Source organism: Teleopsis dalmanni, chromosome 1 (assembly GCF_002237135.1).
Source record: "Teleopsis dalmanni isolate 2A chromosome 1, ASM223713v2, whole genome shotgun sequence".
Taxonomy (NCBI): domain Eukaryota; kingdom Metazoa; phylum Arthropoda; class Insecta; order Diptera; family Diopsidae; genus Teleopsis; species Teleopsis dalmanni.
In genome coordinates, this window is record NC_051846.1 from 33,334,204 (window position 1) to 33,357,837 (window position 23,634).

The window sequence follows — 23,634 nt, forward strand, 5'->3', positions numbered from 1 at the left end:
AGTACCAAAGACAACATGGTTTTTATTGCAAAATTGTTGTTGTACAGAAAACGTATATAGTTTTTGCAAATGAGAAAGAAGCAAGTATGATGTTTGTTCTCTTATGTTAATGAATTCAACTCAACTCAAATGTTTACTAGTACATTAAACAGCCAAATAAAATGACGAAATGCGATTAAAAATACTGGATTGGCTAAATATTTTTTTTATGAGAATCAACAAAAAAATTTTTCCGAAATCGAAAAAGAAAAGATTAAAGTACACTTATTTTTATATATGTATTACTTTAATCTATTTTGTATTTGAAACCAAATTATTAATTATTGACAAATTATAGAATAATTTACAACATGTAGATTACAACTTATTTGTTAAAAATAAAATAAAACAATCCATTATATTAGCAATTACCTTACAATAAAAATATCATAAATCTATTCTTCAAATATCGCATAGCCAGATAGTCATCACCTTAGCGTGTTGCGCTAACAAAGTGAAACATACCGACAAAGTAGATGCCAGCGGCTTCATCAATATAACACAATTAAGTAAATGAGTAGGTCCTTAGATAGCACCTAATTAGGGTGTAAATTCGTCGCCTTTGGTCAAATCATCTGACGACTTTAGCGCCACATTAAAGAATGTTAACTACCAGTAAAAAGGCTCACACAGAAAAACAACACACATCGACAGATTATAGAGTTTCGTGCGGGTGGTCGGAAAAATGTTCTACTCGTAAGCGGACGAGGAACATAAAATAACACATAAGCCATACATAGTCGTACAGCCATTCAAAGCCATGCAGGCATACAGCATCATGAGGAATGACACACCTTGCAGCGTGTAAAGAAGAGTGTAGCATGCAACATGATTACACGCAAATCTTCAAGGGTCTCTCATTTCTCGACTAGTTTTTTTCCATGACTTCTTATCCCGCTTAACAAGTTTGTTTTTGGTTGGGTGTCGCCGACAATTCGTTTCGTGTTGGTTGTAAACGAATTATGCGATACACCGGTAGGCACGAATATGTTGTATGAATATTTTCGTATCTATACACGAATCGATCCTTTGGATATTTTGGTCAATGAATAGCGAACCAACATATACAAGTTCAGAAATATTAAAGGTTAGCCAAGAGGCGAACGCAACTACGAACTGAGATAATTACATGTTAATTCAGTTAAGTATTCACATTAATAGGATGCGCATACGTACTTCCATATATGTTTAGATAGATATGTATGATGTGAAGTCGATTTTAGTTACCTTGTTCCTTGTTGATTTAATTGAGTTGATTTTAATTATGGCGTCAGAGCTGATGGCGCTGGCGGTAAATTAAAAAATTTTAACAACGGTTCTGAAATGTTAATTGAGCAGTTTTTCGATTTTTTTCGATTTTCTTCAATTCATTGTGTGGGGCATTTTAAAACATTATAGTTTAATGGATCTAAATATGTTAACGATGCAGTTTATTGAAATATATGTATAAAATATATTAGTTAGGTTTTATGGGACTTCGTTAAGTACAACCTCGCTTTGCATTTGGATTAAACATGTTTCAACTTGAATAATTGTCAGTATATTCATATTAATTCGTATAAGATTTTAATTTTGTCTCATTAGTGGATGTTCCATAACTATACCAAATAAGTTTTAAAATAGTTTTGTAATATTTTTTAAAGGTGGGATTACATAAAACTTAATATCTAGATTATTCCTCTGATATGGAAATTTCTGTTGTTTCGACACCTATTTAACAGGCTCAAATATTGCTGAATTCAAAAAAATTTAAGAGGAAAATTTCAGTAATTGATCCCAAAATTTAAAAAAAAATAGTTCAGCAATAAAAAGAAAAGCTGAAAAGCAGCGTGTTTACTCTCACCATCATACCCAATTCTTAGTTGTGGTCTTATCAAATATGATGAACGGTTAAGACTCTTAACACTTGATTTGATGGGTAAAATCCCTGCTCTAGTGATGAAAAGTCGTTAAATCAAGTTGCGATGAACTGTTGATGTAGTTTAAATCTCAAGTGAATGAGTTTATATTTGAGTTCATATCAACTATGCTAAACACTTAAGATTCTCAACACTGGATTTGATGATTTGATTTGATTTGGTAAAATCCATAATCTAATAATAAAGGATTCTAAAATAAAATTCAGAAAAATCTCAATCGAACGAGTTTATAATATTTTGCAATTGGGATTGCCCTTAAAAAATTATCTGCAAGTTGAAGATACATTCAGAGGATGAAAAACGTACTCTGCTCCGTACTCTTCCTATAATCTCTTCTAAACAATGTTTGCAAATTTTTCACGCAATCCTAAAGATTTTCTTCGGTGATTTCTAGCAGTATGTTAGATGTGGATATATAACGTAACTATGGAAGTAAAAAACCTGTAAACTTTTCACTGTAAAACTGTAAACTTTTCATAAAGTTAGAAACGTGGAGAGATTATGATTTCTATTTTTAAAAATGCATATTACATAAATGGTGGGAAAAGGCTCACACAATGACAGGTCAAAATATTAGTCTCCTAAGTCTCTGACACAGTGAAACTGAAAAGAATATAGAACTCGTTTGAAGAATGAAAATATTTTATTTCATCGTTGTTGCGCACTAGATTCGTTTTCAACCAAATTGATCAAATCATATTACTTGTTTACAAACTCGGCAAATCCCTGTTTTGTATTAAATCAAATTTAACCCATCTGATTATTGTTTACATCCAAATATAAAAACATTGCCTGCAGAGAAAAATATGAATTGAATTTGAACGTAACCTTACAACTAATGTTAGTATTGAGAAGCCGAAGGGCTCCATTGTTTTAGTAGGTATAAAAAAGATATCTTATCTTATCTAACACTGCTATTATGTTGAAAAATAAACTGAAAAATAAAAAGACAATTCCTTTCAATTGCCAATAACTTATTAACGAACTAAACTGGTAAACTGGTGTTACTTGTATTTTCTTAGATTCTTAAATTAATAGAAATAGAAATAAACAGGGCACCAGCACTCCACGGAGCAAAGCACCGCGACCATAGTTGACCTTCTTACATTAATAGAATTTAACTAATCAATAATGATTTCCACATCAAGATTGATCCCATCGAAAAACTCATAAAGGATAGAGCCCTGAAATTATTTGCGAAATCTGACAGACTTACCAACACCGCGTTATCAAATCTCAGAATGGTTACAGGCTCCTCGGGGAGGTATGCAGATCTGAGGTCAATTATTGCTTAGTCTGATAAAGTGATAAACAATAATCTAGTCAAGGCGCAAAGAGGGATTTTGAGGAAACCTCGAGTTAAAAAAGAGTATAAGTGCTTAAGTGCACTAGCTCAAAACAGCTTCAACATAACAAAGTTATTTAGATATTTAAAAGTTTTTAATATAATTTTAATAAATATTTATTTAATCTTATTAATTCTAGAAAACCATAATATTTTTTTTTCTTAAATGTTTTTATCAGACCTGCTTAAGCTTGAAACACGTGTCACTTTTATGCATTATAACTGCGCTAATTTAGTAAAGGCGTTTGATTTAAGTGCTATTCGCATAACTGGTAGAACGCCATTAACACTTTACCAAATACGGCAGGCACATAAATTGAGATGATCGTTGACTAAACGTCAAAAATGCCAAAATACTAAACTAGTGGCAATAAAATTTATGCAAGAATAAGTCATGCAATTAACTTGATTGATATATTGACGCCATGATTGAGCGACACCTACGATTATCACCAAATAATCGAGTCATTCTAAATTATAGCTAATATCGCATATTTTAAAGCTTACAGCAAATCTCTAAATAGTTTTATTTATTTATTGATTTATGGATTCTATAAACAGCAACTGCAAAAAATAGCGATGAAATCATTGACCTCTGGCGATCGCACGAAGTCGCTATTGAAAATTGATCACCTGTGGAGTGAACGCTCCAGAAACAAGTCAACATAATCGTAATTAGTTTATCTTGGCGCTGCATTGAAAACTGAATTCTCAATGCTCAGTTCTGTTATTATTCGGAAATTTGCAGTGTTTATCTATAAATTGCAAATAAATTGGCAAAATAAATTATCAAGAATAATAAAATATTATCAAAATAAAAAATTCCATCAAACGATTTTATATAAAACTTGATCACATAAGATTATGTATGCAATTTGTAAAAATTTGAGATTTAGAACAGGGTCAGCTTATGAGCTTCTAATACTGGCACAGGGTTAAGTAATTGAGAACAATGTTGCAATTTTTAAAAACAAAATTTATTTTATTCGAATAAACTATTTTGTTTGTGATATATAATATATCTGTACAACAATAACAACTGAAATGGTTTTTAAATAAATATATATTCATTTATTTGTATAATTATTAGATAGAGAACCTGTCAAATTAAAAGCAATGACTTTGCATCTTTTAATCAAACGTCACAAAGCTACACATAACTTTTATTTCAATTTATTCTATTTTATTTATTATTTATAAATTTTTTTCTTACTTCTTTCTGATTTTATAGATACCATAATGTTCTAGTTCTATATTCCTTGTTGAGATTTTTTCACAGTTAGTAAAGAATGAGTATTGAAAATCCATAAAATCACTTACTAAAATAATTAGGTTAGAATTAAACAACAATACATTACCAAAATAATTTATTTAATTACAAAACCGAAAATACATAAAAAGTTAATTATATAAATTGATATTAATTATCACTCTTCCTTGTTATTTTTTGTTCTTCAATTACAAATGTAATAATAGATATAAAACTAATAAATATCACTACCATATTAATTTAACTTGAGATAAATATCTGAAAATTGAAGTAAATAACTTTTTCATAGAATTCTATACTCTTTTAAATGCTTCAACAACAAACAAATGCTACTTAACCTTTGATTTCTAAGCCTCTGTTTATATCAAACAAAAGTACACGTAATCTCTCAAGCCATGAAACTGTTTTCTCGATCTATATGGAAGAGAAAAATCATTTCTATTTTAGGTGAAAGCTAAGTTCCCCTTTAAGCACTATTTAATTCAATTACATTATTAATACCATTACTAATATAGGTTAAACTATATTATACGTAACTATATGAGTTACTAATCCTAATACAAATATAGGTTAAACTATATATGAATATCAAAAAATACTTCTACTTAACAGTTCTATAAATTACAGACTTTTGTAACATATCAGGAACAAAATAGCGAACGAACTCATTAGTGACGAACTCATAAGTGACTCAAGACTTTGTAGATCGCAATATTTCCTCCTCATGCCTATATCTGTTGTAAGATCAATTTTTAAAAGTTGACTTCAATCTGAATCAAACAATAAATAGAAAAATCACAATGTTGAAGGTACAATAAATTGGTCTTACTTGAAATCAGCTATAGGTGTCTTGTAACTTTATGCCTTCTCACATTTATATGTTAGTACTAACCATACCGCTTGCTTCTTTTGCATCTTAGCGTTATTAATAGCAGCATATATCCACCTTAACCTAAGGACGCTTACAGAACAAATGTTTTCAAAATCTTGGAAAGGAATTCACAGTACAATGAAATTTAACTGTCTAAATGGTGTGATATTTTCAGTAAATTATTCCTCAAAAGTAATTTATGTAAGTCAAAGTCACACACAGCTTCTTTTAATGGTTTTCAACCTCAAAATGAAATGATTCAATTTTAGTGTATAACATTAATGTGCCACATTGCAGCACTTTTTCCTTAAATCTTATTATATTAACTTACAAATTTGGGAAATAAAAGCTGTCTAAGAAAATATAAAACATTAATATCGTTTAAGCTACATGTATCTGTATTAAAAATATTTTCCGTATCTGCAATTTTAGTATAGTAACTCAGATTTAGTACATTTTGTTTCTAATTTTATTTCATTAGTTGATATTGTTGATACTGAGTCACATATTACCGATATAGTTGGCAATAAGATAATAAAACTGATAAGTAATAATCAATTCTGAAAATGTACAAGTTATTATTGTAAGACCATTGCATCGGTTGTATGGCTCTATAGTGTGGCTTGTTTTGAAAAATATACTACACTGGTGCTACAAGATACGCAGAATTTTTTGGTATTGCATCTGAAATTTATCGATTATTTAATTTATCGTTTTGGTTAAGTGAATTGAACTCCAAGTTAATGCGATTTGTGATTACTGAACTTTTTTTGTGAGGGACAATCTTCAAAGTCTTGCCATTGAAAACGAACATATGTCAGTTTATATCTCTCGGCTAATATTTAAATGATGTTATATTTCGCTTTTAAAGGCAAGCTTCAATGAATATATTGACTTTGAATATACAACATTTCAATAACTAATGTGTCTTACTTATGTTTGCACAAGACAGCTAACCCTGTATATGTATATTCTAATACATTCTTCACAATATAATAAAATGAGATATGTTTACAATTGAGATGAAGGGCACAAAAAATCATATTCCGTCATGACAGAAGGATTACTATAATTTTATTTTTAATTAAATTTATTTATTGTATATGACAAATTATAAAATCAACTTAAGCTATTAACATCAAATTTTTATCAAATCAAACAAAATACTTAATATAAGTTGTATTAGCGTTCTCAGTGTTTTGAGAGCCAAACAAACATTGCTTGCCAGTGGTTGGAGGTACAACGCATTGTCTAAGTTATTTCTTATCTTTAGTATGAATTGTGTTTTTACTTTCAATTGAACTGCAATTGACCCAAAATTTTGAGGAAATTAGACTAAAATGTTAACAGTTGATATTGAATTCAAATCCGATAATGAGTGGTCTTTAGTAAAGAATACTGAAAAAAAGTCCGAAGCTTTAATACGCCGCAAAATCAAACGGAAACGGAAAATTTTTCAATATATTATATTATTCGGAATACTTGTAATTTCGATGATTGGAGTTTGTGCATTGTTAAATGTTTTAAACTCAACCGCAGAAAATCCACAATTATTTGGTAGGACAAAGCATGTTCTGTTATGGAAGAGCAAACATATGTTTGGAGAAATGGCCTCACAGTCTGGTGATACCTATATCTGTGAAAGAAGCAAATGCATAATTGAATTTAGTTATGAAGATAACATTGACTTGAATAAATTTGATGCTATTGTTATTGATGGTCTTGGTAAAGATTATGCCATTGTACCTCATCGTTACTCACATCAACTGTATGTGGGTGCATTTCCACCAAATTTCGATCCAATTGAATTTACAAATATCTCTTATGATATATTAATGTCTTATAAATTAAATTCTGATATAGTTTGGACATATTATGAAATTACAACTATAAACTCAAGTTCAACTTTTGTAACATCCACGTTACAACGAAATTGGGACAACGCAGTAACTGTCAATGAAAGTGATATAGAAAAACTGAAAATCTTTGCTCAAAATAAAAATAAACTGATCTTTACTTTCCCAACAAACAGCTGGAGTAACTATTATAAGTATTTGATTGAACAATTTAATAATTCTATTTCAATTGATATGTAAGTAAAAGAAATATAAATATATTTACTAATAATAACCTGAACTTTATATATCATTAGCTGTACAAATTGTGATTTTCAATACTTATCCTTAGTATATAAATTCATACTGATCTCACCAGAAGTTAACTGTGAAGACAATGTGCCGAATATATTTTACCTAGCACTCAAGAATCGAATTGTCCCCATTGTATATGGCAAAGTGGATTTTAAGCGTTTTGCTCCCCCTAGGCACTTCATAAAAGCGGATGAATTTTCGACTGTGAAAGAATTTGCTAACTTTTTAAAATATTTGGACAAAACACCAGATGCTTATTTGCAGTACCTAACATTTTCATATCAATATACAATTAAGGCAAATTTTTTGCCAATGTGTAAAATATGTAATTTTCTAAAAAATACAGATTTTGAGTATTATCAAAATAGAAATGTATCAACCCTTTTTAGAAGTGATTGCTAATTTAATATATATAATATAAAATTAAAAGCAATCAGAAATTGCGTCAATCATAATCTTAAATAAAAGTTTAAATAAATTTAAAATGTTTGATCAAAAAAAAAAAACTGATATTTAATACCCCTCACACTCTTGTGTGAATATCTGCTTGAGGTTTGTTCAAATGTTTATAACACATTAAAGGCAAAATCAGAGACGACACCCCATATATTTACCCCCCAGATAGAAAATTTCACTGTAATGAGAGAATTTTATATTTTATCAATTTTCTCTTGTTTTACACATATATATTTTTTTCATAGTTCTGGTCAACATGTTATATGCTAAAACAAGGATTCATATAAATTCTCCAACTTACTATATCTGTAATCGCATCATTCTTCGAAAACGTAACCCTAAAACTTTTTTCCATTATCCAAACTAAGCACGTCATTTAATTTCTAAAGTTAATTTAAAATAGAGTTGTAAAGATAGAGCAAGCGCAAGTTCATGTCTGAAAGGGTGTTCGAACTGTTTTTTAAACAGTTGTGGCATATCTGCTTAAGATGGTGTGATCGGAGATGATGTGTGAACATAAACTTTTATAAACATTTAAATATTTTCTAAAAGAAATATATTCTGGTAACTAATTAAAAAGTATCTCATATATGCGTATCTTTAATTATGAATAAATACTGATATACATTCACTAACTTTGATCTGACTTAATGGATAATTAATTCTGCTTTTAAAGAACCATTTATATTATGCAAAATAAAAAATGTTTTAATTCTACATAACATACAGTAAGGTAGGGTGAAAAAAAGTCGTTCAGCTATGATTATTACTCATTCATTGATAAAACGAATGATTGCAAAAATTATATATTTCGTTAAATTTACTAATTTATGTGAGCGCAACAAACCTCACCGATTATCATTAAACTCTATCTTATCAAGAAAAAAAATTATAAACAAATAATACTGGCGCTCTGCATGTTCTGGTGCGCAAAACCAAAACTAATTGCCAGTGTTTGGACGTGCTACTTTAACACTCGGGGAACTACTTATCTCTGATATAAAAAAAAAATTGTAATTTCGAAATTTAGTGTAATTTGAAGAAAAAAACTTTAATTTTATGATTTAAATAAAAATCAAAAAAAATGTTTGACGCGGATATAGAATCTAACGACGAATCTGATAATGAAAAGCCTCTAGTAAGGAAAAATCGAAAAAAACAGAAAGTGCTTAAACGCCGAATAAACAATAGAAAACGGCGATTTTTACAATGTATTGGAATATGTGGAATTCTAGTGCTTTTGATACTCGGAATATGCGTATTAGTAAACATTTTTAATACAAATGTTGAAATACCATATTTCCACAGTAGTGCCAAACGTATTCTGCTGTGGAAGAGCTACTCATGGCTTCCAGAACTGATACCGACGCTTTCTGGTGAAGTATTTTCATGTGAATCAACTAAATGCATTCTTGAATTTAGCAATGAAACTTATATTGATCCGAATAAATTTGATGCAGTTGTCATTGACGCTTTACGAGCTAAAGATTACCGCTTAATATCAAATCGTAACTCACGTTCACTTTTTGTGGGTGCATTCAGGAATCCTCCTAAAAATGTTGCTTTGAACTATTCCGCAAATATGTTTAATGGTTATTTTGATGTATTAATGTCATATAGACTCAATTCTGATATAGTTTGGACACACTACGAAGTCAGAGATTTGAATAATGTTCATAAAGCGCCAACGTTACATCCAAACTGGAACGATGCTGCTCCAATGCATCAAGATGATATATACAGTTTGAAAATATTTGCTGAAAATAAATTTAAATTAGTCACCAGTTTTCCGACAAGCAACACAGATAGTGAATTTCAGAACTTAGTCAACCAACTCAATACGGTCATTACAATAGATGTGTAAGTAAAATCTATCTAAATATTTCTATTTAATAATGTCTGTATTATTTTTCATTAGTTGCGCAAATTGTGATTTAAGACAATTAACCATATTGTATAAATTCATACTCATCTCAGCAGAAGCTATTTGCGCAGATTATGTGCCAAAAATATTTTACGAAGCTCTTAAGCACAGAATAGTCCCCGTTATATATGGCAATGTAGATTTTAGCCGTTTTGCCCCTCCTACAAACTTTATAAGAGCTGACGAATTTTCAAATGCGGAGCAATTAGGAAATTTTTTGAAATATTTGGACAAAACACCTGATGCTTATTTACGGTACCTGACATTTACATATCAATATGATATTGTTTTATCGCCACTACCTATATGTAATTTATGTAATTTATTAGAAAATGATAATCTTATGTATTACCAGCGAACGAATGTATCGAGACTATTGGGCGATGATTGTGTGTTCTAATATACTAAGTTTTTAGAGTAAGTAAAACTTATGTCTAAATATTAAATAAATAAATTTTTTTATCAAAAATGTAGTAGTCTTTTTATGACAATTTTTATATTCTTACCGTCATAGTATAATATTTTCATTGGTATTTCTGTTTATTAATTTTAAGCCGATAATAACACCGTTCTTCGTAATCCATTATAAGTTAAGGATAAATACGTGCACTTTCAACACAAGGCACATTTTCACCCCAAAATAAAATCTATATAATAAAAAGTTTTTGAACCATCACCAATAATATCTTGGGTTTATGAATTTTAATGCAGGTTGAAAATAATGTATATTCCTTTATTATGAATATATTTTAAATTGAAAATAACCAAGAATATCAATTGTCTTCTATAAAGACGGCATTGCTGCAAGAAGAATTCAAACAGATCCGCGATCATAGTTTAAAAGGCCTTGGAAATCATTATGAATTTTAAGAATTCATAATACACGGCACTATTTTCTTAAACAGAAGTATAACGTTCATTGTATTATGTAGTGAACAGAGTGTTATAATAAAGTTTAATTATTCTATTAAAAATAATAGACTAAGTAAATCGTAAGCCTACAACAATTCTGATTTGACTTTAACCAAAACAAGTTCTGATTTGATTTGAACCAAAACAAGTAAAACAATCAAATGGTGAAAAAAAAATTCACAGAGAAATTTTCAGAGCAATGACTACTCTAACATGGGCCTCGTTAAAAATATGGATTTGGTCATTTCAAAATAAAAACCCATTAAACAAATCTTATTTAACCTATAGGAACAATTGAACCCAATTATTTTTGAAAAGAGGTCGTATAATTTACAAGCTAATTGTATTTTAAATGTTAACATTACTCTCTGTTTCTATGAAAAAATGTGAAATCATAGAGAAAACATTACTCTATGAGGCAGAGGTTCTTCAGAGGATTTCTACAGAAAGTGGTTTCACTTATCTGCTACTCTTCAATACGTACAATACGCGCTCAGTCTGTCTAAATTAGTAGACAGAACAAGTTCACTAAATTGAAATTGTTTTTTTTTAAGTATTTTTTTAATTTTAATTAATTTTATTTATAAAAAAGTACTTTATATGAATATAATCTTTAATAAGTAACTGTAAATTACAAAAGTGATTACTATCAAAATATTAAAGTAGTTCTTATTAAATTTCGAGCCAACATATTATGCATCAGTTTCTACCGACAATTCTTCACTACTATTAAATCTTTGGTATTAAGATAGTCTTCTCTCCAAACGATTATTTTATTGAATGCGGTTAACGCTTCTGTTGAGCTAATAGTTGACGTGTTTCGTTGTTCACTAGCACTTTCGTCTTCATCATCATTATCAGCTTAATCATTCTCAATATCTAGTTCTACACTCTCTACATCATCTAATCTCATAATTTCCTCAGCCATATATGTGCAGTCATTGCATAGTTCAGCAAATAAAGTGTTAACTTCTTCTATGGGTGATGCTATATCAGTAAATTGTTGCTGCCGTTATATACTCAATGGAATATCATCTTCAATATTGAACTTTTGTTCATTACTTAGTAACTTATCGCCTTCAATATTTAGAAAGTTTGTTCCAAAACTGCGTTTGAAATTCTGTACCCAATTCTTTTCTTTAAAAATGTTATTTATCTCTTTTGCTCTTGCTATTGAAAGCAACACGACAGACTAAAAGACTTCTACTTCGTTGTACACAGAACCATTCATATAACTTTGCCTCGACTTTAGCCATCTCTCCGAGTTTCACAGTTTTCCTTTTCCTTTTAGAAGCATCCACTTAATTATCTGTGGCATCTAAAATCTTTTTTTTATTTTTTTTTTTTATCGCATAAACTGAAGGTTTTGATATGCAATATTTTTTTTGAAATCGGTGTAACCGATGATCCACTTTCTAACCTCCACTAAATTTTCGCGGCACTGTGATGTCGACTGATAAGCACAGAAAACAAAAAGTAAGTAAAAGTAAGTACATATTTTTGATTTTTGCATTTTTAGAAAAAAGCCTATGCAATATATTATAACCGAGCGTTTACTGTACCTTTATTTTGCCCCAGGAGGCCTAGAAAAGGAAACAGATATTACGAAACGAAATTTTGGAACTGATAGAAACATTATTAGAACCAGCACTTAGTGAACTGTTTAATTCAATACTATGTAATTGTACTAAATAATTGAGTTCTACTTGTCAATGTGGAATATTAAGGTTGAAATGGTACTCATTTTAAAAAAGTGTTAACAGTTCTTCTAGAAAACTTGACTTGATAAAAAAGTATATATGTTCCTGAAATCCTCAAAGAGCACAAAATATCTAACAGCGAGGTTGAAGATAATGTATTGCAATATCAAGTTAATTGGTTAGAGGAGCAAGAAGGAAGAGGTTATTTATCTATGTATTTCTTATTAAGTATAGAACTTACAAAAAATGTCGTCGTTAAATTTAAAACTGAATTGTAATATATTAACAAACAACTACGTATTGCCTACAAATATATTATATTAATATTTTTAAACATAATATAAGAAAAAATAAAATTTTTGTTGTTGTATTTCACTACTGTTCGAAAAAACCTCTTTAGAAAAAATAATTATAATAAATATAACATAATTTGTAAAATAAAATATTAAGTTAATTAATATATTAACTTAAATTATTTATTGAACTAATAATTATAACTTATTAACTTCCAAAATTATACTTTTTATTGTTTTTTATATTAAAGTTAGTGTTATCACATTTACCGCAAAATATCTTCACTCTTCACTAACTCAATCTCAAGAGCGGTTAGTCGTATAAAAGATTGCGTTAGATTAAATTTATAGAGAATTTTACACTCTAAAAAATCAATCGACACAAAAAAAACGAACGACTTTTCATGACTTTAGACTTGGTCTTGCATGACATAGTGAATATTTTGTCTTGCATACAAGCCAAAAGAAAGATTTGATCTGATTAAATCGATTATTGATTCTGTTTATTTAAGAACAAGTTGTGATATTTAAAATAAAAGTAGTTTTAATTCTACATACACCTAGGTAGGGTATAAAAAAGTCGTTCAGCTATGATTATTACTCAAATCGAATGATTGCAAAAATTATATATTTCGTTAAATTTAATAATTTATGTGAGCGCAACAAACCTCACCGATTATCATTAAACTCTATCTTATCAAGAAAAAGCATTATAAACAAATAGTACTGGCGCTCTGCATGTTCTGGCACGCAAAACCAAAACTCCTCGGCACTGTTTGGACGTACTACTTTAACGTTCCGAGAGTCACTAACCTTTGATATGGAAAAATTATTATTTCGAAATTAAGTGTAATTTGAAGAAAAAAAAACTTTAATTTTATGATTTAAATAAAGATCAAAATAAAATGTTTGACGCGGATGTAGAATCTAACGACGAATCTGATAATGTAAAACCTCTAGTAAGAAAAAATCGAAAAAAACAGAAAGTGCTTAAACGCCGAATAAACAATAGAAAACGGCGATTTTTACAATGTATCGGAATATGTGGAATTCTAGTGCTTTTGATACTCGGAATATTCATACTTATAAATGTTGAAATACCATATTTCCACAGTAGTGCCAAACGTATTCTGCTGTGGAAGAGCTACTCATGGCTTCCAGAACTGATACCGACGCAATCTGGTGAAATATTTTTATGTGAATCAACTAAATGCATACTTGAATTTAGCAACGAAACTTATATTGATCCGAATAAATTTGATGCAGTTGTCATTGACGCATTACGAGCTAAAGATTACGGCTTAATATCAAATCGTAACTCACGTCCACTTTATGTGGGTGGATTGAGGAATCCTCCTAGAAATTTTTGTTTGAACTATTCCGCAAATATGTTTAATGGTTATTTTGATACACTTATGTCATATAAACTCAATTCTGATATAGTTTGGCCACACTATGAAATTAGAGATTTGAATAATGTTTATAAAGCACCAAGGTTTCATCCACACTGGAACGATGCTGCTCCAATGCATCAAGAGGATATACACAGTTTGAAAATATTTGCTGCAAATAAATCTAAATTGGTCACCAGTTTTCCGACAAGCAACACAGATAGTGAATTTCAGAACATAGTCAACCAACTCAATACTGTCATTACAATAGATGTGTAAGTAAAATCTATCTAAATATTTCTATTTAATAATGTCTGTATTATTTTTCATTAGTTGCGCAAATTGTGATTTAAGACAATTAACCATATTGTATAAATTCATACTCATCTCAGCAGAAGCTAATTGTAGAGATCACGTGCCAAATATGTTCTACGAAGCTCTCAAGAATCGAATTGTTCCCATTGTGTATGGTAAAGTAGATTATAACCATTTTGCTCCCTATACAAACTTTGTAAGAGCTGACGAATTTTCAAATGTGGAAGAATTTGGAAATTTTTTAAAGTATTTGGACAAAACACCTGATGCTTATTTACGGTACCTGACATTTACATATCAATATGATATTGTTTTAACGCCACCACCTATATGTAAATTGTGTAAGTTTTTAGAAAAAGAAAATCTTATGTATTACCAGCTAAGGAATGTGTCAAGACTATTCCGTGATGACTGTCTATATTAATGTAGCAAGATTAGAATAAATAAAACTTATGCCTAAATTTAAAAAAAAAATTTTTATCAAAAATGTGGCTGTCTTTTTCTATGATCAGTACTAAATTCTTAATATAAAATTATAATATTTTTATTTATATATCTGGTTACAAAGACAAAGACCGATAATAACACCGTTCTTCGTAATCCATTATAAGGATGGAATTTGCATTTATATTTTGATATGAAAATCAAATAATATTTCTTATAATATTTGTGACAACAACTCCTAAATGTTTATTGAACTTCATTTTAACGTCAGTGACTTTTTCTCTTAATAGAAACTGTTGTATTTAAGTAAGAGGCTTCAAGCAGTAGTCAAAAATGTCTGCATAAAAGAATAGAATTGAAATTCAACAATTAAAAAAAAACTGCAATTATTTAATTCAATTATTCTACACCTGGTTCATGATTTCGTTCTAATATAAATCAGTAAATGAATTTGTTAATCAACTTTCACAGCAAATTACAAAACTTCAATTCCGCACATACAATGCAAGTACACTTGTGGGTCAGTTGAGTAATGAACACTGACTCTGAGCTTTAAAATTGGTAGGGTACGAGTTCAATCCTTAGCAGTTGCAGTTTCAAAAAATTATTTTAGAATAATTAATTATAAGAAACATTTCCAAGACCACTAATGATGGGTATAAGGTAATACTCGAAACTGCCAAAAATTCAATTAATTAAAAATAATAACATTTGTTGTTACAATCTCACAATGTGCGGAACTTCTTCTTTTAAAGGTTAGGAAATCATATGGTACTGAGAATTTAGTATGTTATTAACTTAAAATTTTATATTAATTGTTCTTCGTATTAGAGAGTGAGTATTTATAAGAAAAATCCAATCCAAAAATTTAATTTCTATTCAAGTGATTTCTAATGTCTATTATATGAGGTATTCTGTTGGTTTAATTGTTTGTATGCTATAGTATATGATAGACTAAAAGTGTGGAAATTTAATTCTATTAAATTAAAAAGTGAATTTGTACATTTCTTTTGCATTATTAGTCATATACAGCTTTTGAATAAGCAGTTTTTCGAGCCGTTGATTGTCAGGGCTAAAGTAGACTTAATTTACTTAACCATATATTTAATCTTCAATTTATAATTTTGTGAATCGAAAATTTTGGGACTTGAAACATATTAAATATGATCCGTAAAGTCATGCTTTAACTTAGAAACCTAAAGTACATACAATTTGCATTATAGACTTCTAACTATAATATATAACTATAACTATACTATATAAGATTTAAAATTAAAAGCAACCCAAACTTAGTAACTACCCCGGTACAAAAATTTATTTTCTATAGTATGCACACAAATGTCTAATACCGGCGCTACAAAATAAGCTTATACTGAAATACATTATAAAAATAAAAAAAAAATAGTGTATTATATAATATATATTTTGTTTTTTTTTGTTTTCGAACAATAACGCTTACAATGTGAAGCACCGTTTTGATCCTGTTTGTGGCAACTGTGATCTGCAATCAATGGACGGTGGGTAAGGAATGCATTGTGATGTACGAGTTCACTTTGCAGTTAAAAGGAATGAGAATGAAAGTCGGCATTAGATGAATTTCAACTGTTTGACCGGTCGTCATTCGTGTGGAACAGCACATGCTATTGGCAACTATTGAAATTCTTGACCAACTCTGCCGCGTGTTCCTTTTCGATTTATTGTTAAGTTTTTTGTTGAAATTATAATTACCAACTTCAACTTCAACTTCAGTTGGCGAAATCATGTTGATGTTGTGCTCATTTTTTAGTTTCTCAGGAATTTTGTCGGCAATTGGTTACTGCACAAAAGCAGACGCCAAAACACGAATTAGTACATAACTCCTTTCACCCTCCATCCAAACATTTATTCCCAGCTAAGCTGTTTTGTATGTTAAAAGTTCAATTTTAAGGTGATTTTTTGAAAATAAAAATAAAATAAAAATATGGTAAATGCGGTAAAATGATAAGTTATGTATAACATTTATTTATAATTTACTATAAATTAAAGAAAGAAAAAAACAAATAATAACCTACAAACTTTTTTCTTTGTAAATGGAATTGCTTTTCTTTAATACCTATTTTGTCTAACAAAAGATATTCATATGAAAGAGAAAATTATATAAATAATAAATAATTTTAATAACAATAAATGCAAACAATTCTATTTACTTATTTATAGTTATTTGTTTAATAGTTGGAGTCAAAACCCCAAAATCATGAGAAACTTTTTGGTATCTTCTTTATATTCTCTTTAACTCCAAAGGAAAAACATGTATCATGTCAACAAAGCTCCACTGAAGTATCTATCAGATACTTCATTATCGCATCGGTTTGCCTATTTTAACTTCATAAATTTTTTTATTTTTTTGTCTTCGTTTTTCTTATTTTTTTTTTTTTTGTACTTCAGCATGTTATGTTCTGTTATTGTGTAACGAACTATTTAACTTATTTTTATGTGATTGTTAATAAAATGAAAGCAAACATCATAAACGTCAACAACAAAGCGGTACAGCAGAAAACTTATGAAGTCTTTAAAATTTTCCCATGACAATTTTGTTTATTTTATTCATTTTTTTTATATATGTATATATATATATATTTAGTTATTGTTTTTGTTGTTTTTTTTGTTGTTGGACTGCTTGCGTCTACCGTTTTCAGGGTTTGCGTCGTTCGATATGGTCGGTCTGGCCTAGCTGAGCCTATACGGGTGTATCTGCGCACAGTTTCAGTTTCAGTTTTGTCTGCTTGGTGCTCGCTGCTCGGTGGTAGGTGCTTGGTGTTACCTTTTGCAGTTGCCTCCAAGTACGTAAGAAGCGTATAAGTGTGTGAGTGTTCTGGGATCCAGATTACATTGCACTTGTTAATATTATCACTTCTTTAATATTGTTTACATATGCAAACAAATGCTCTGAGTGTGGCAGGAGTTTTCCCAGTGTAGACTCAAGTATTAATACGTGCAAACAAATTCTATTCTGTTGGAATTTGTTTACACACTGAAGTTCTAGGAAATATAAATTTTACAAAAATAAAAAAAAAAACATTAAAATAGCTGATGTTCTCGTTTATCTGTTACGAGTTGAGCTGATTAAATATCTATTGATATCATCATAATATTTCTCTGGTTTAAAAAATGCAAGTAACTTGCAAACTACATTTTCTGTGAGAATAAATTTACAAATAATTAAATGAAAAAAATAATTCCAAGACCACTGATGATGATTAATACCCATTGATATCATCAAAATATTTCTTTGGTTTATAAAATGCAAATTCTTTGCAAATAACATTATCTATGAAAATAAAAAATACGAATAATTCAACATAGAAAAAAGTTCCAAAACCACTGATGATGGCCAAACTCGAAATAGCTATATAGACAGCCAAAAATTCATTTAATTAAAAAATAATATAAATTTTTGTTGTTGTAATTCACTACTTTTCAATAAAAATCGCTCAATAGTTTATGTACAGAATGTAGTTTCTTTCGTCAAAATAGATGTTAAAAATTAATTTAATGATACATGAGTGAAACATGTTTTTCACTTCCATAAGTTATCGAGTGCAATATCAGTTATTAATCATAAATAAATCGATAATAATTCTATATTAAGTTGATAATATATAGATAATTATTAATATAATTTATTTTCACTGCAGCTTTGTTAAAAAAAACCGTAAGTATAACTCAGATGTCCATTATTTTTTTATTAAATATACAGTAATCTCCCTATAACGTGGTACCTTTATAACACGTTTTCAAATTAAGCGATTTTATCTCCGCATAAAACAGGCATTCCCTTATATAACGCGGGGATTTGTACAGTTCATAATTAGCTTCACGTACCTTTGCACGTGTGTATACAAAGTATACGGGAATACCCCTATAACGCATTTTCCTATAACACGAAACCAATCTACCGCATTATAGGAGGGATTACTGTATATTTATTTTAATTGCATTATCCATTGTAATATCAATAAAACTTGACTAGATATGAATGTTAAATTTGGAAGCCTTTTTTAGAGTTAAAAAACTCTAAAATTTGATCATCTCCCACTCCCACTCTTAAACCAAGAAGTAATGCTACATATAACCTGCCTTTAAAAACTTATAGGTAGTACAAAAAAACAGGTCTTTCATACGTACTACCACAACCATATTGCAGTATGTTTCCTTCCTATACTTCTATTATATTAATTAACTAGAAAAATAATAACCTCATCTTTCCTCTATATTTGATCTGATGTATATAAAAGAAGTATATAAATACTCGAAGACATCAATTTCGTAAAGGGATGGTATATTAATTATTATTATATTAATTTCTCATATAATAAATATAATTGTGATATTAATTTCAGAATGAATATACGGATATACATCTATATATATATATATAGGTACTAATAAATGAATTAAACTAAGTTCCATAAGCTCATATTTTACATGTGGAAATTATATGATTAAAACTCCCTCTTTTATAATGTAATTGACTTAAATACTACAATAATCAGTTTCAAATAAAGTAGAATAAAAGCTATTGTTCTCATAACCTTTGTTGGTCTCTTATCATACTGTATCTTTTTTCAGTAATGATTTTCTCGCTGCTAATGTTAGCGGTTTCTCTTACTTAAGTTTTAGTTATCATTATTTTATTTATAAAACGACGCAAATCTTCTAAATATTAACAAAAATTTTACAACTACTTTGCACTTTTTATTTTGAAAATCATTTAAAGTAGCACAAATATGCAACTTTCAAGCAGTTTTTAATATATGTTTCCAATTATTAAGCTATATTAACTGCATTTCCTTCTAGATAATTTTGAAAACAAATTGAAGTTCAATTTGAGGTTTTTAATATTTTAAAATAAAAGAATGTGAAGATCCACCTCCTCCGTAATTAAAGCGTCTGAATTATTTAACCTATAAATATTGCAATATTAATGAAACGTACCAGATAAAATAAGTTAAAGAATTATTTCTTAAAAGATTTAATAATCTGCGAACCGCATAATAATGGCCAACACACGATTAAACTAATATTAATGCAAGTAGCTAATTTAAAAGATTAAAAATTATTTTAAGCAATAAGGTAATATATAATAAGCATTCATTTGGATCTATAAATACTATGTAGTTATTTCTAAAAAAGTACTTTGAGTTTAGACCCGTAGCCACATATTTCCTTTAATGAGGGTTTACAGCTCAACAATTGAAATATTTTCGTTGTTATCTTCAAGATTGTTTTTATTTTCAAATCAAGAACTAAAAACCTTCCAGTAAACTTATAAGCAATTCAAAGAAAGCAGATATTTCACACACACTACTACAACCATATTGCATTTATTTCTTTCTATACTTCTATTACAGCCTAGTTTCTGTTTACTGTATAATATATTCTAAACTACATCTATTAATTAATTTATAAAGAAATTTATAACTATAAAGTGCTTAGTTTTGTGTATACCTAGCAGTTCATTATTTTCGGACTACTCCTATGATGTCGCCTTTCTTCTGGTATTATATCTCGCACATGAATGAAACTAATGTTGGATGCAATACTCATTAGCATTAGGAAAAATTTGTAGCTCACTAAATTTACTGTAAATTAAAAAAAGATACACCATGACAAACAGTTTGAATCCAAATTAATTGAATTACCCATTGCATTGAAAACTTTACAACTTGCTTATATACGAATGACGGATTAAGAAGTTATTTAAAGGCCCTGAAAAAGCTCAAAAATTTACTAAGGCTTAGCTTATCTAGCTCAGTCCCATCTACGTTACTGCTGATCTTAAAGAAATTAAGCTACATACAACCTTTTCAGCATACTTGGGTTAATAAGCAGTACAAACAAATCAGAACTGTTCCGGAAGTACTTTTTCGAATAAATCTCTGTTAACCAAAACTCACGAAATTTGACTTATTTAAATAAAATAAAATATATGTTGTTTACGGTTTCACATTCAATGAAATATTATTTGATGTAGAATGACAACACTATACAACGCCGTAAGTTTTATTGTAAAAGAAAGTTTGGTACAAAAGTTGCTCCATCTCTTGGTAAATCCAAAAAACTAAATTATGCACCCAAGGTAGCAGAAGATAACGTGGAGAGGAACGCTCGAGCGAGCTAGCTGAAGCATTATATACATGGACGGGCATCTATAAAGTCAGATGTAGAAGATTTATTGAGACCACTACAATAGTATTTGTTTACGACATCACTTGGAAAATCCAAGAAACTTAGTTATACACCAAAAACTTCAGTGCAACTTTATTAGTTCTCATGTGAGTTGAGCAGATCCTTGCTTACAGAAATGCAGTTTATGATGCAAATGTTTCACGAGTAACCAATTTAATCTAAAACTGTGTTTGTGATGCATGGTCAAGTCAATAAAAGGTCCTATACACGATTGAGAACGATTGATAATGGACGATTGAAATCTATAGGGTAATACTTATTATTTCGTACATATAAATAAAACTACCAATCTAGTTAAAGTGTCATTTTATGAAAATCTCTTAAAAAAGAAGAGACCTACAGTATTTAGTTGCATTATTTTATTAAATAATATTTAAATTAAATAATAAATTAAACTACTTATAGTAAAATGATGCCTTTAGAGAACACCTTAAACTTAAAAATCCAAAAACAAAACATAAATAATTTTTAATTTCTCATTCCAACCAATTCGGCCAAAAACAATTTTCCTAATTCGGCCAACTCTGCATTCCGTCCGAGTACCATTAAGAATTGTGATCGCAGAATGAAAATGTTTACACTAATTCAAGTGTTTAGATTCGATACAAATGTTGTCTTAAAGTTTATATCATTAAAGATAGCACCAGAACGAGTTGCATTTATCTTTTAATTACGTGAGAATACATAATCAACGATTGATATTCTCAGCGGCTACTTCGCTTTGAAGTTACTAAGCGATTCAAATGCATCCAAAATGCAATAATCCGCGTGCATCGACCAATGCAGCAAAATCGCTGCATGAGTGCAGTTTTGTTGTTGGTATTCTTGTCGTTGTCGTTGTTGCTACTGTAGATGCTGATGTTAACGTTTAGCAGCTCCTTGTAGTACTTGAAGCACCACTTCACAGTTACATAAGAGCTTTTCTGTACCAACTTCAACCTGCACTCCAGCTGAGCTGCTCCATGCCAGCGCAGAACCGAACTTTTTCGACGCGTTTGATTACAAAGCAAAAGTGCGAATTGAATTAATCGTTGACAGCAGTTATAGGCGGTGCGGCTGTTTGCAGTGCTGCTTCGTGGGTTGCTAAAAGCTGAAATTTGTTGATTTTAGTCATCTTGAGGATTGTTAGAACTGTTCGGCTGATGGTGCTTGAACCACTTGAACACACAATCAATTTACTAATGCAATGCGCACTTCTTGAAGTGTTATTAAAATTTTCTCACCTGAAGCGCAGCACATGCTGCATTTGCTGCATTTGCTGCATGTGCTCTGTGTGTGCTTTTACTTTTGCAGCAAAATGCTGCACATTTTGTTTGGTATTTTTATTGAGAATATTTACACAATATTTGTATTTATCAGTTTGATTTCATCAATTTCTTTTCATGAAGATTTGTACAAAATTTTGAAAAAATATTTTTTCTAAACTTTCGTCTTTCTGTTGCATGCAATGGAAAGAAATCATATGTATTGGAAGAATAAAAATTTTTTATTATTTTTTTTATTACTCTATTCGATAGTAAAACTAAGTGCTCTTCAAATCAATGAAATTGGTACTCTATCTGCTTTTGGAGTTAATATTTTAACCCATTTTGTTATCGAAATTATGCTATTTTTGTGAATATTTATGAATACTCGTACTTTTGAAAAAGTTCCGGCATTGCATCTGTTTTGACTAAATAATACTAATTAGAACTGAAAATAGACAGAAAATAATGACTCCATAAAATTTAATTGTGCGTTTGTTTCTAAATAATTATTTCACAATTTATTTCCCAATGCATTTATATTGATTGACATCTGTTTTAGCTTTGAAGGGAACATCAAATATGTCTCTGACTATTTTGAAAGTCTTGTGCTGTTGCAATTAGATCAATATTTTCTTATTACATCATTGCATTGTTCACTTTTAAGTATTATTTTTGTAGTAAGCCAATGTAATGAGTATTAAAAACTCATACAGAAGAACAATTTATACCTAGACATTACATGTGTCTAAAACTCCGTATATAAGATATTCACTGATTCAATATTCTATACGAATATATTGTGATTTTCGCAATAGAAATTAATACAATTATTTTAAAAACTCTTGCAAACTACCAATCACCTTCAAATTAATAGGTATATCGTATATACCTAAGCTAACTACACCATATAGCATAAACAGTTCTACTATAATTAACATTTGTTTATATGAAATATATAATCTCTTTATATAATCTATAAATAGATAATATATATATATCAGCCCTTATTACATTTTTTTTAATGGGTGACCCAATTAAGCTGACACCAATGTCAAACTGCTACAAATTTTGAAATTGTCCCAACATTTCTTTTATGTACAGCGTAATAAAAAGTCTTTTTATTATTTACA

General features: G+C 29.3%; 3 protein-coding genes across 3 annotated transcripts; all 3 read left to right on the top strand.

Annotated features, from left to right (window-relative positions):
* The first annotated feature begins 6,695 nt into the window (after positions 1 to 6,695).
* On the top strand, positions 6,696 to 7,996 carry LOC119679276 (alpha-(1,3)-fucosyltransferase C-like). Its single transcript, XM_038091539.1, has 2 exons — positions 6,696 to 7,536; positions 7,597 to 7,996. The coding sequence occupies exons 1-2, from the start codon at positions 6,785 to 6,787 to the stop codon at positions 7,994 to 7,996; spliced, it is 1,152 nt and encodes a 383-aa protein (XP_037947467.1). The 5' UTR covers positions 6,696 to 6,784.
* A 978-nt stretch (positions 7,997 to 8,974) lies between these two features.
* LOC119679284 (alpha-(1,3)-fucosyltransferase C-like) lies at positions 8,975 to 10,374 on the top strand. The gene is made up of 2 exons (XM_038091551.1): positions 8,975 to 9,910; positions 9,969 to 10,374. Exons 1-2 carry the CDS (start codon positions 9,135 to 9,137, stop codon positions 10,372 to 10,374), a joined length of 1,182 nt encoding a protein of 393 aa, XP_037947479.1. The 5' UTR covers positions 8,975 to 9,134.
* Positions 10,375 to 13,636: 3,262 nt separating this feature from the next.
* On the top strand, positions 13,637 to 15,039 carry LOC119665861 (alpha-(1,3)-fucosyltransferase C-like). Its single transcript, XM_038075117.1, has 2 exons — positions 13,637 to 14,545; positions 14,604 to 15,039. The coding sequence occupies exons 1-2, from the start codon at positions 13,785 to 13,787 to the stop codon at positions 15,007 to 15,009; spliced, it is 1,167 nt and encodes a 388-aa protein (XP_037931045.1). The 5' UTR covers positions 13,637 to 13,784; the 3' UTR covers positions 15,010 to 15,039.
* Positions 15,040 to 23,634: the final 8,595 nt, after the last annotated feature.

What these genes read in the sequence shown, in the direction of transcription:
- LOC119679276 (XM_038091539.1), top strand. Translation starts at nt 6,785, where the DNA reads ATGTTAACAGTTGATATTGAATTCAAATCCGATAATGAGTGGTCTTTA. An exon ending in AATTCTATTTCAATTGATAT is followed by an intron (nt 7,537 to 7,596) that starts GTAAGTAAAAGA and finishes ATATATCATTAG; the next exon opens with CTGTACAAATTGTGATTTTC.
- LOC119679284 (XM_038091551.1), top strand. Translation starts at nt 9,135, where the DNA reads ATGTTTGACGCGGATATAGAATCTAACGACGAATCTGATAATGAAAAG. An exon ending in ACGGTCATTACAATAGATGT is followed by an intron (nt 9,911 to 9,968) that starts GTAAGTAAAATC and finishes ATTTTTCATTAG; the next exon opens with TTGCGCAAATTGTGATTTAA.
- LOC119665861 (XM_038075117.1), top strand. Translation starts at nt 13,785, where the DNA reads ATGTTTGACGCGGATGTAGAATCTAACGACGAATCTGATAATGTAAAA. An exon ending in ACTGTCATTACAATAGATGT is followed by an intron (nt 14,546 to 14,603) that starts GTAAGTAAAATC and finishes ATTTTTCATTAG; the next exon opens with TTGCGCAAATTGTGATTTAA.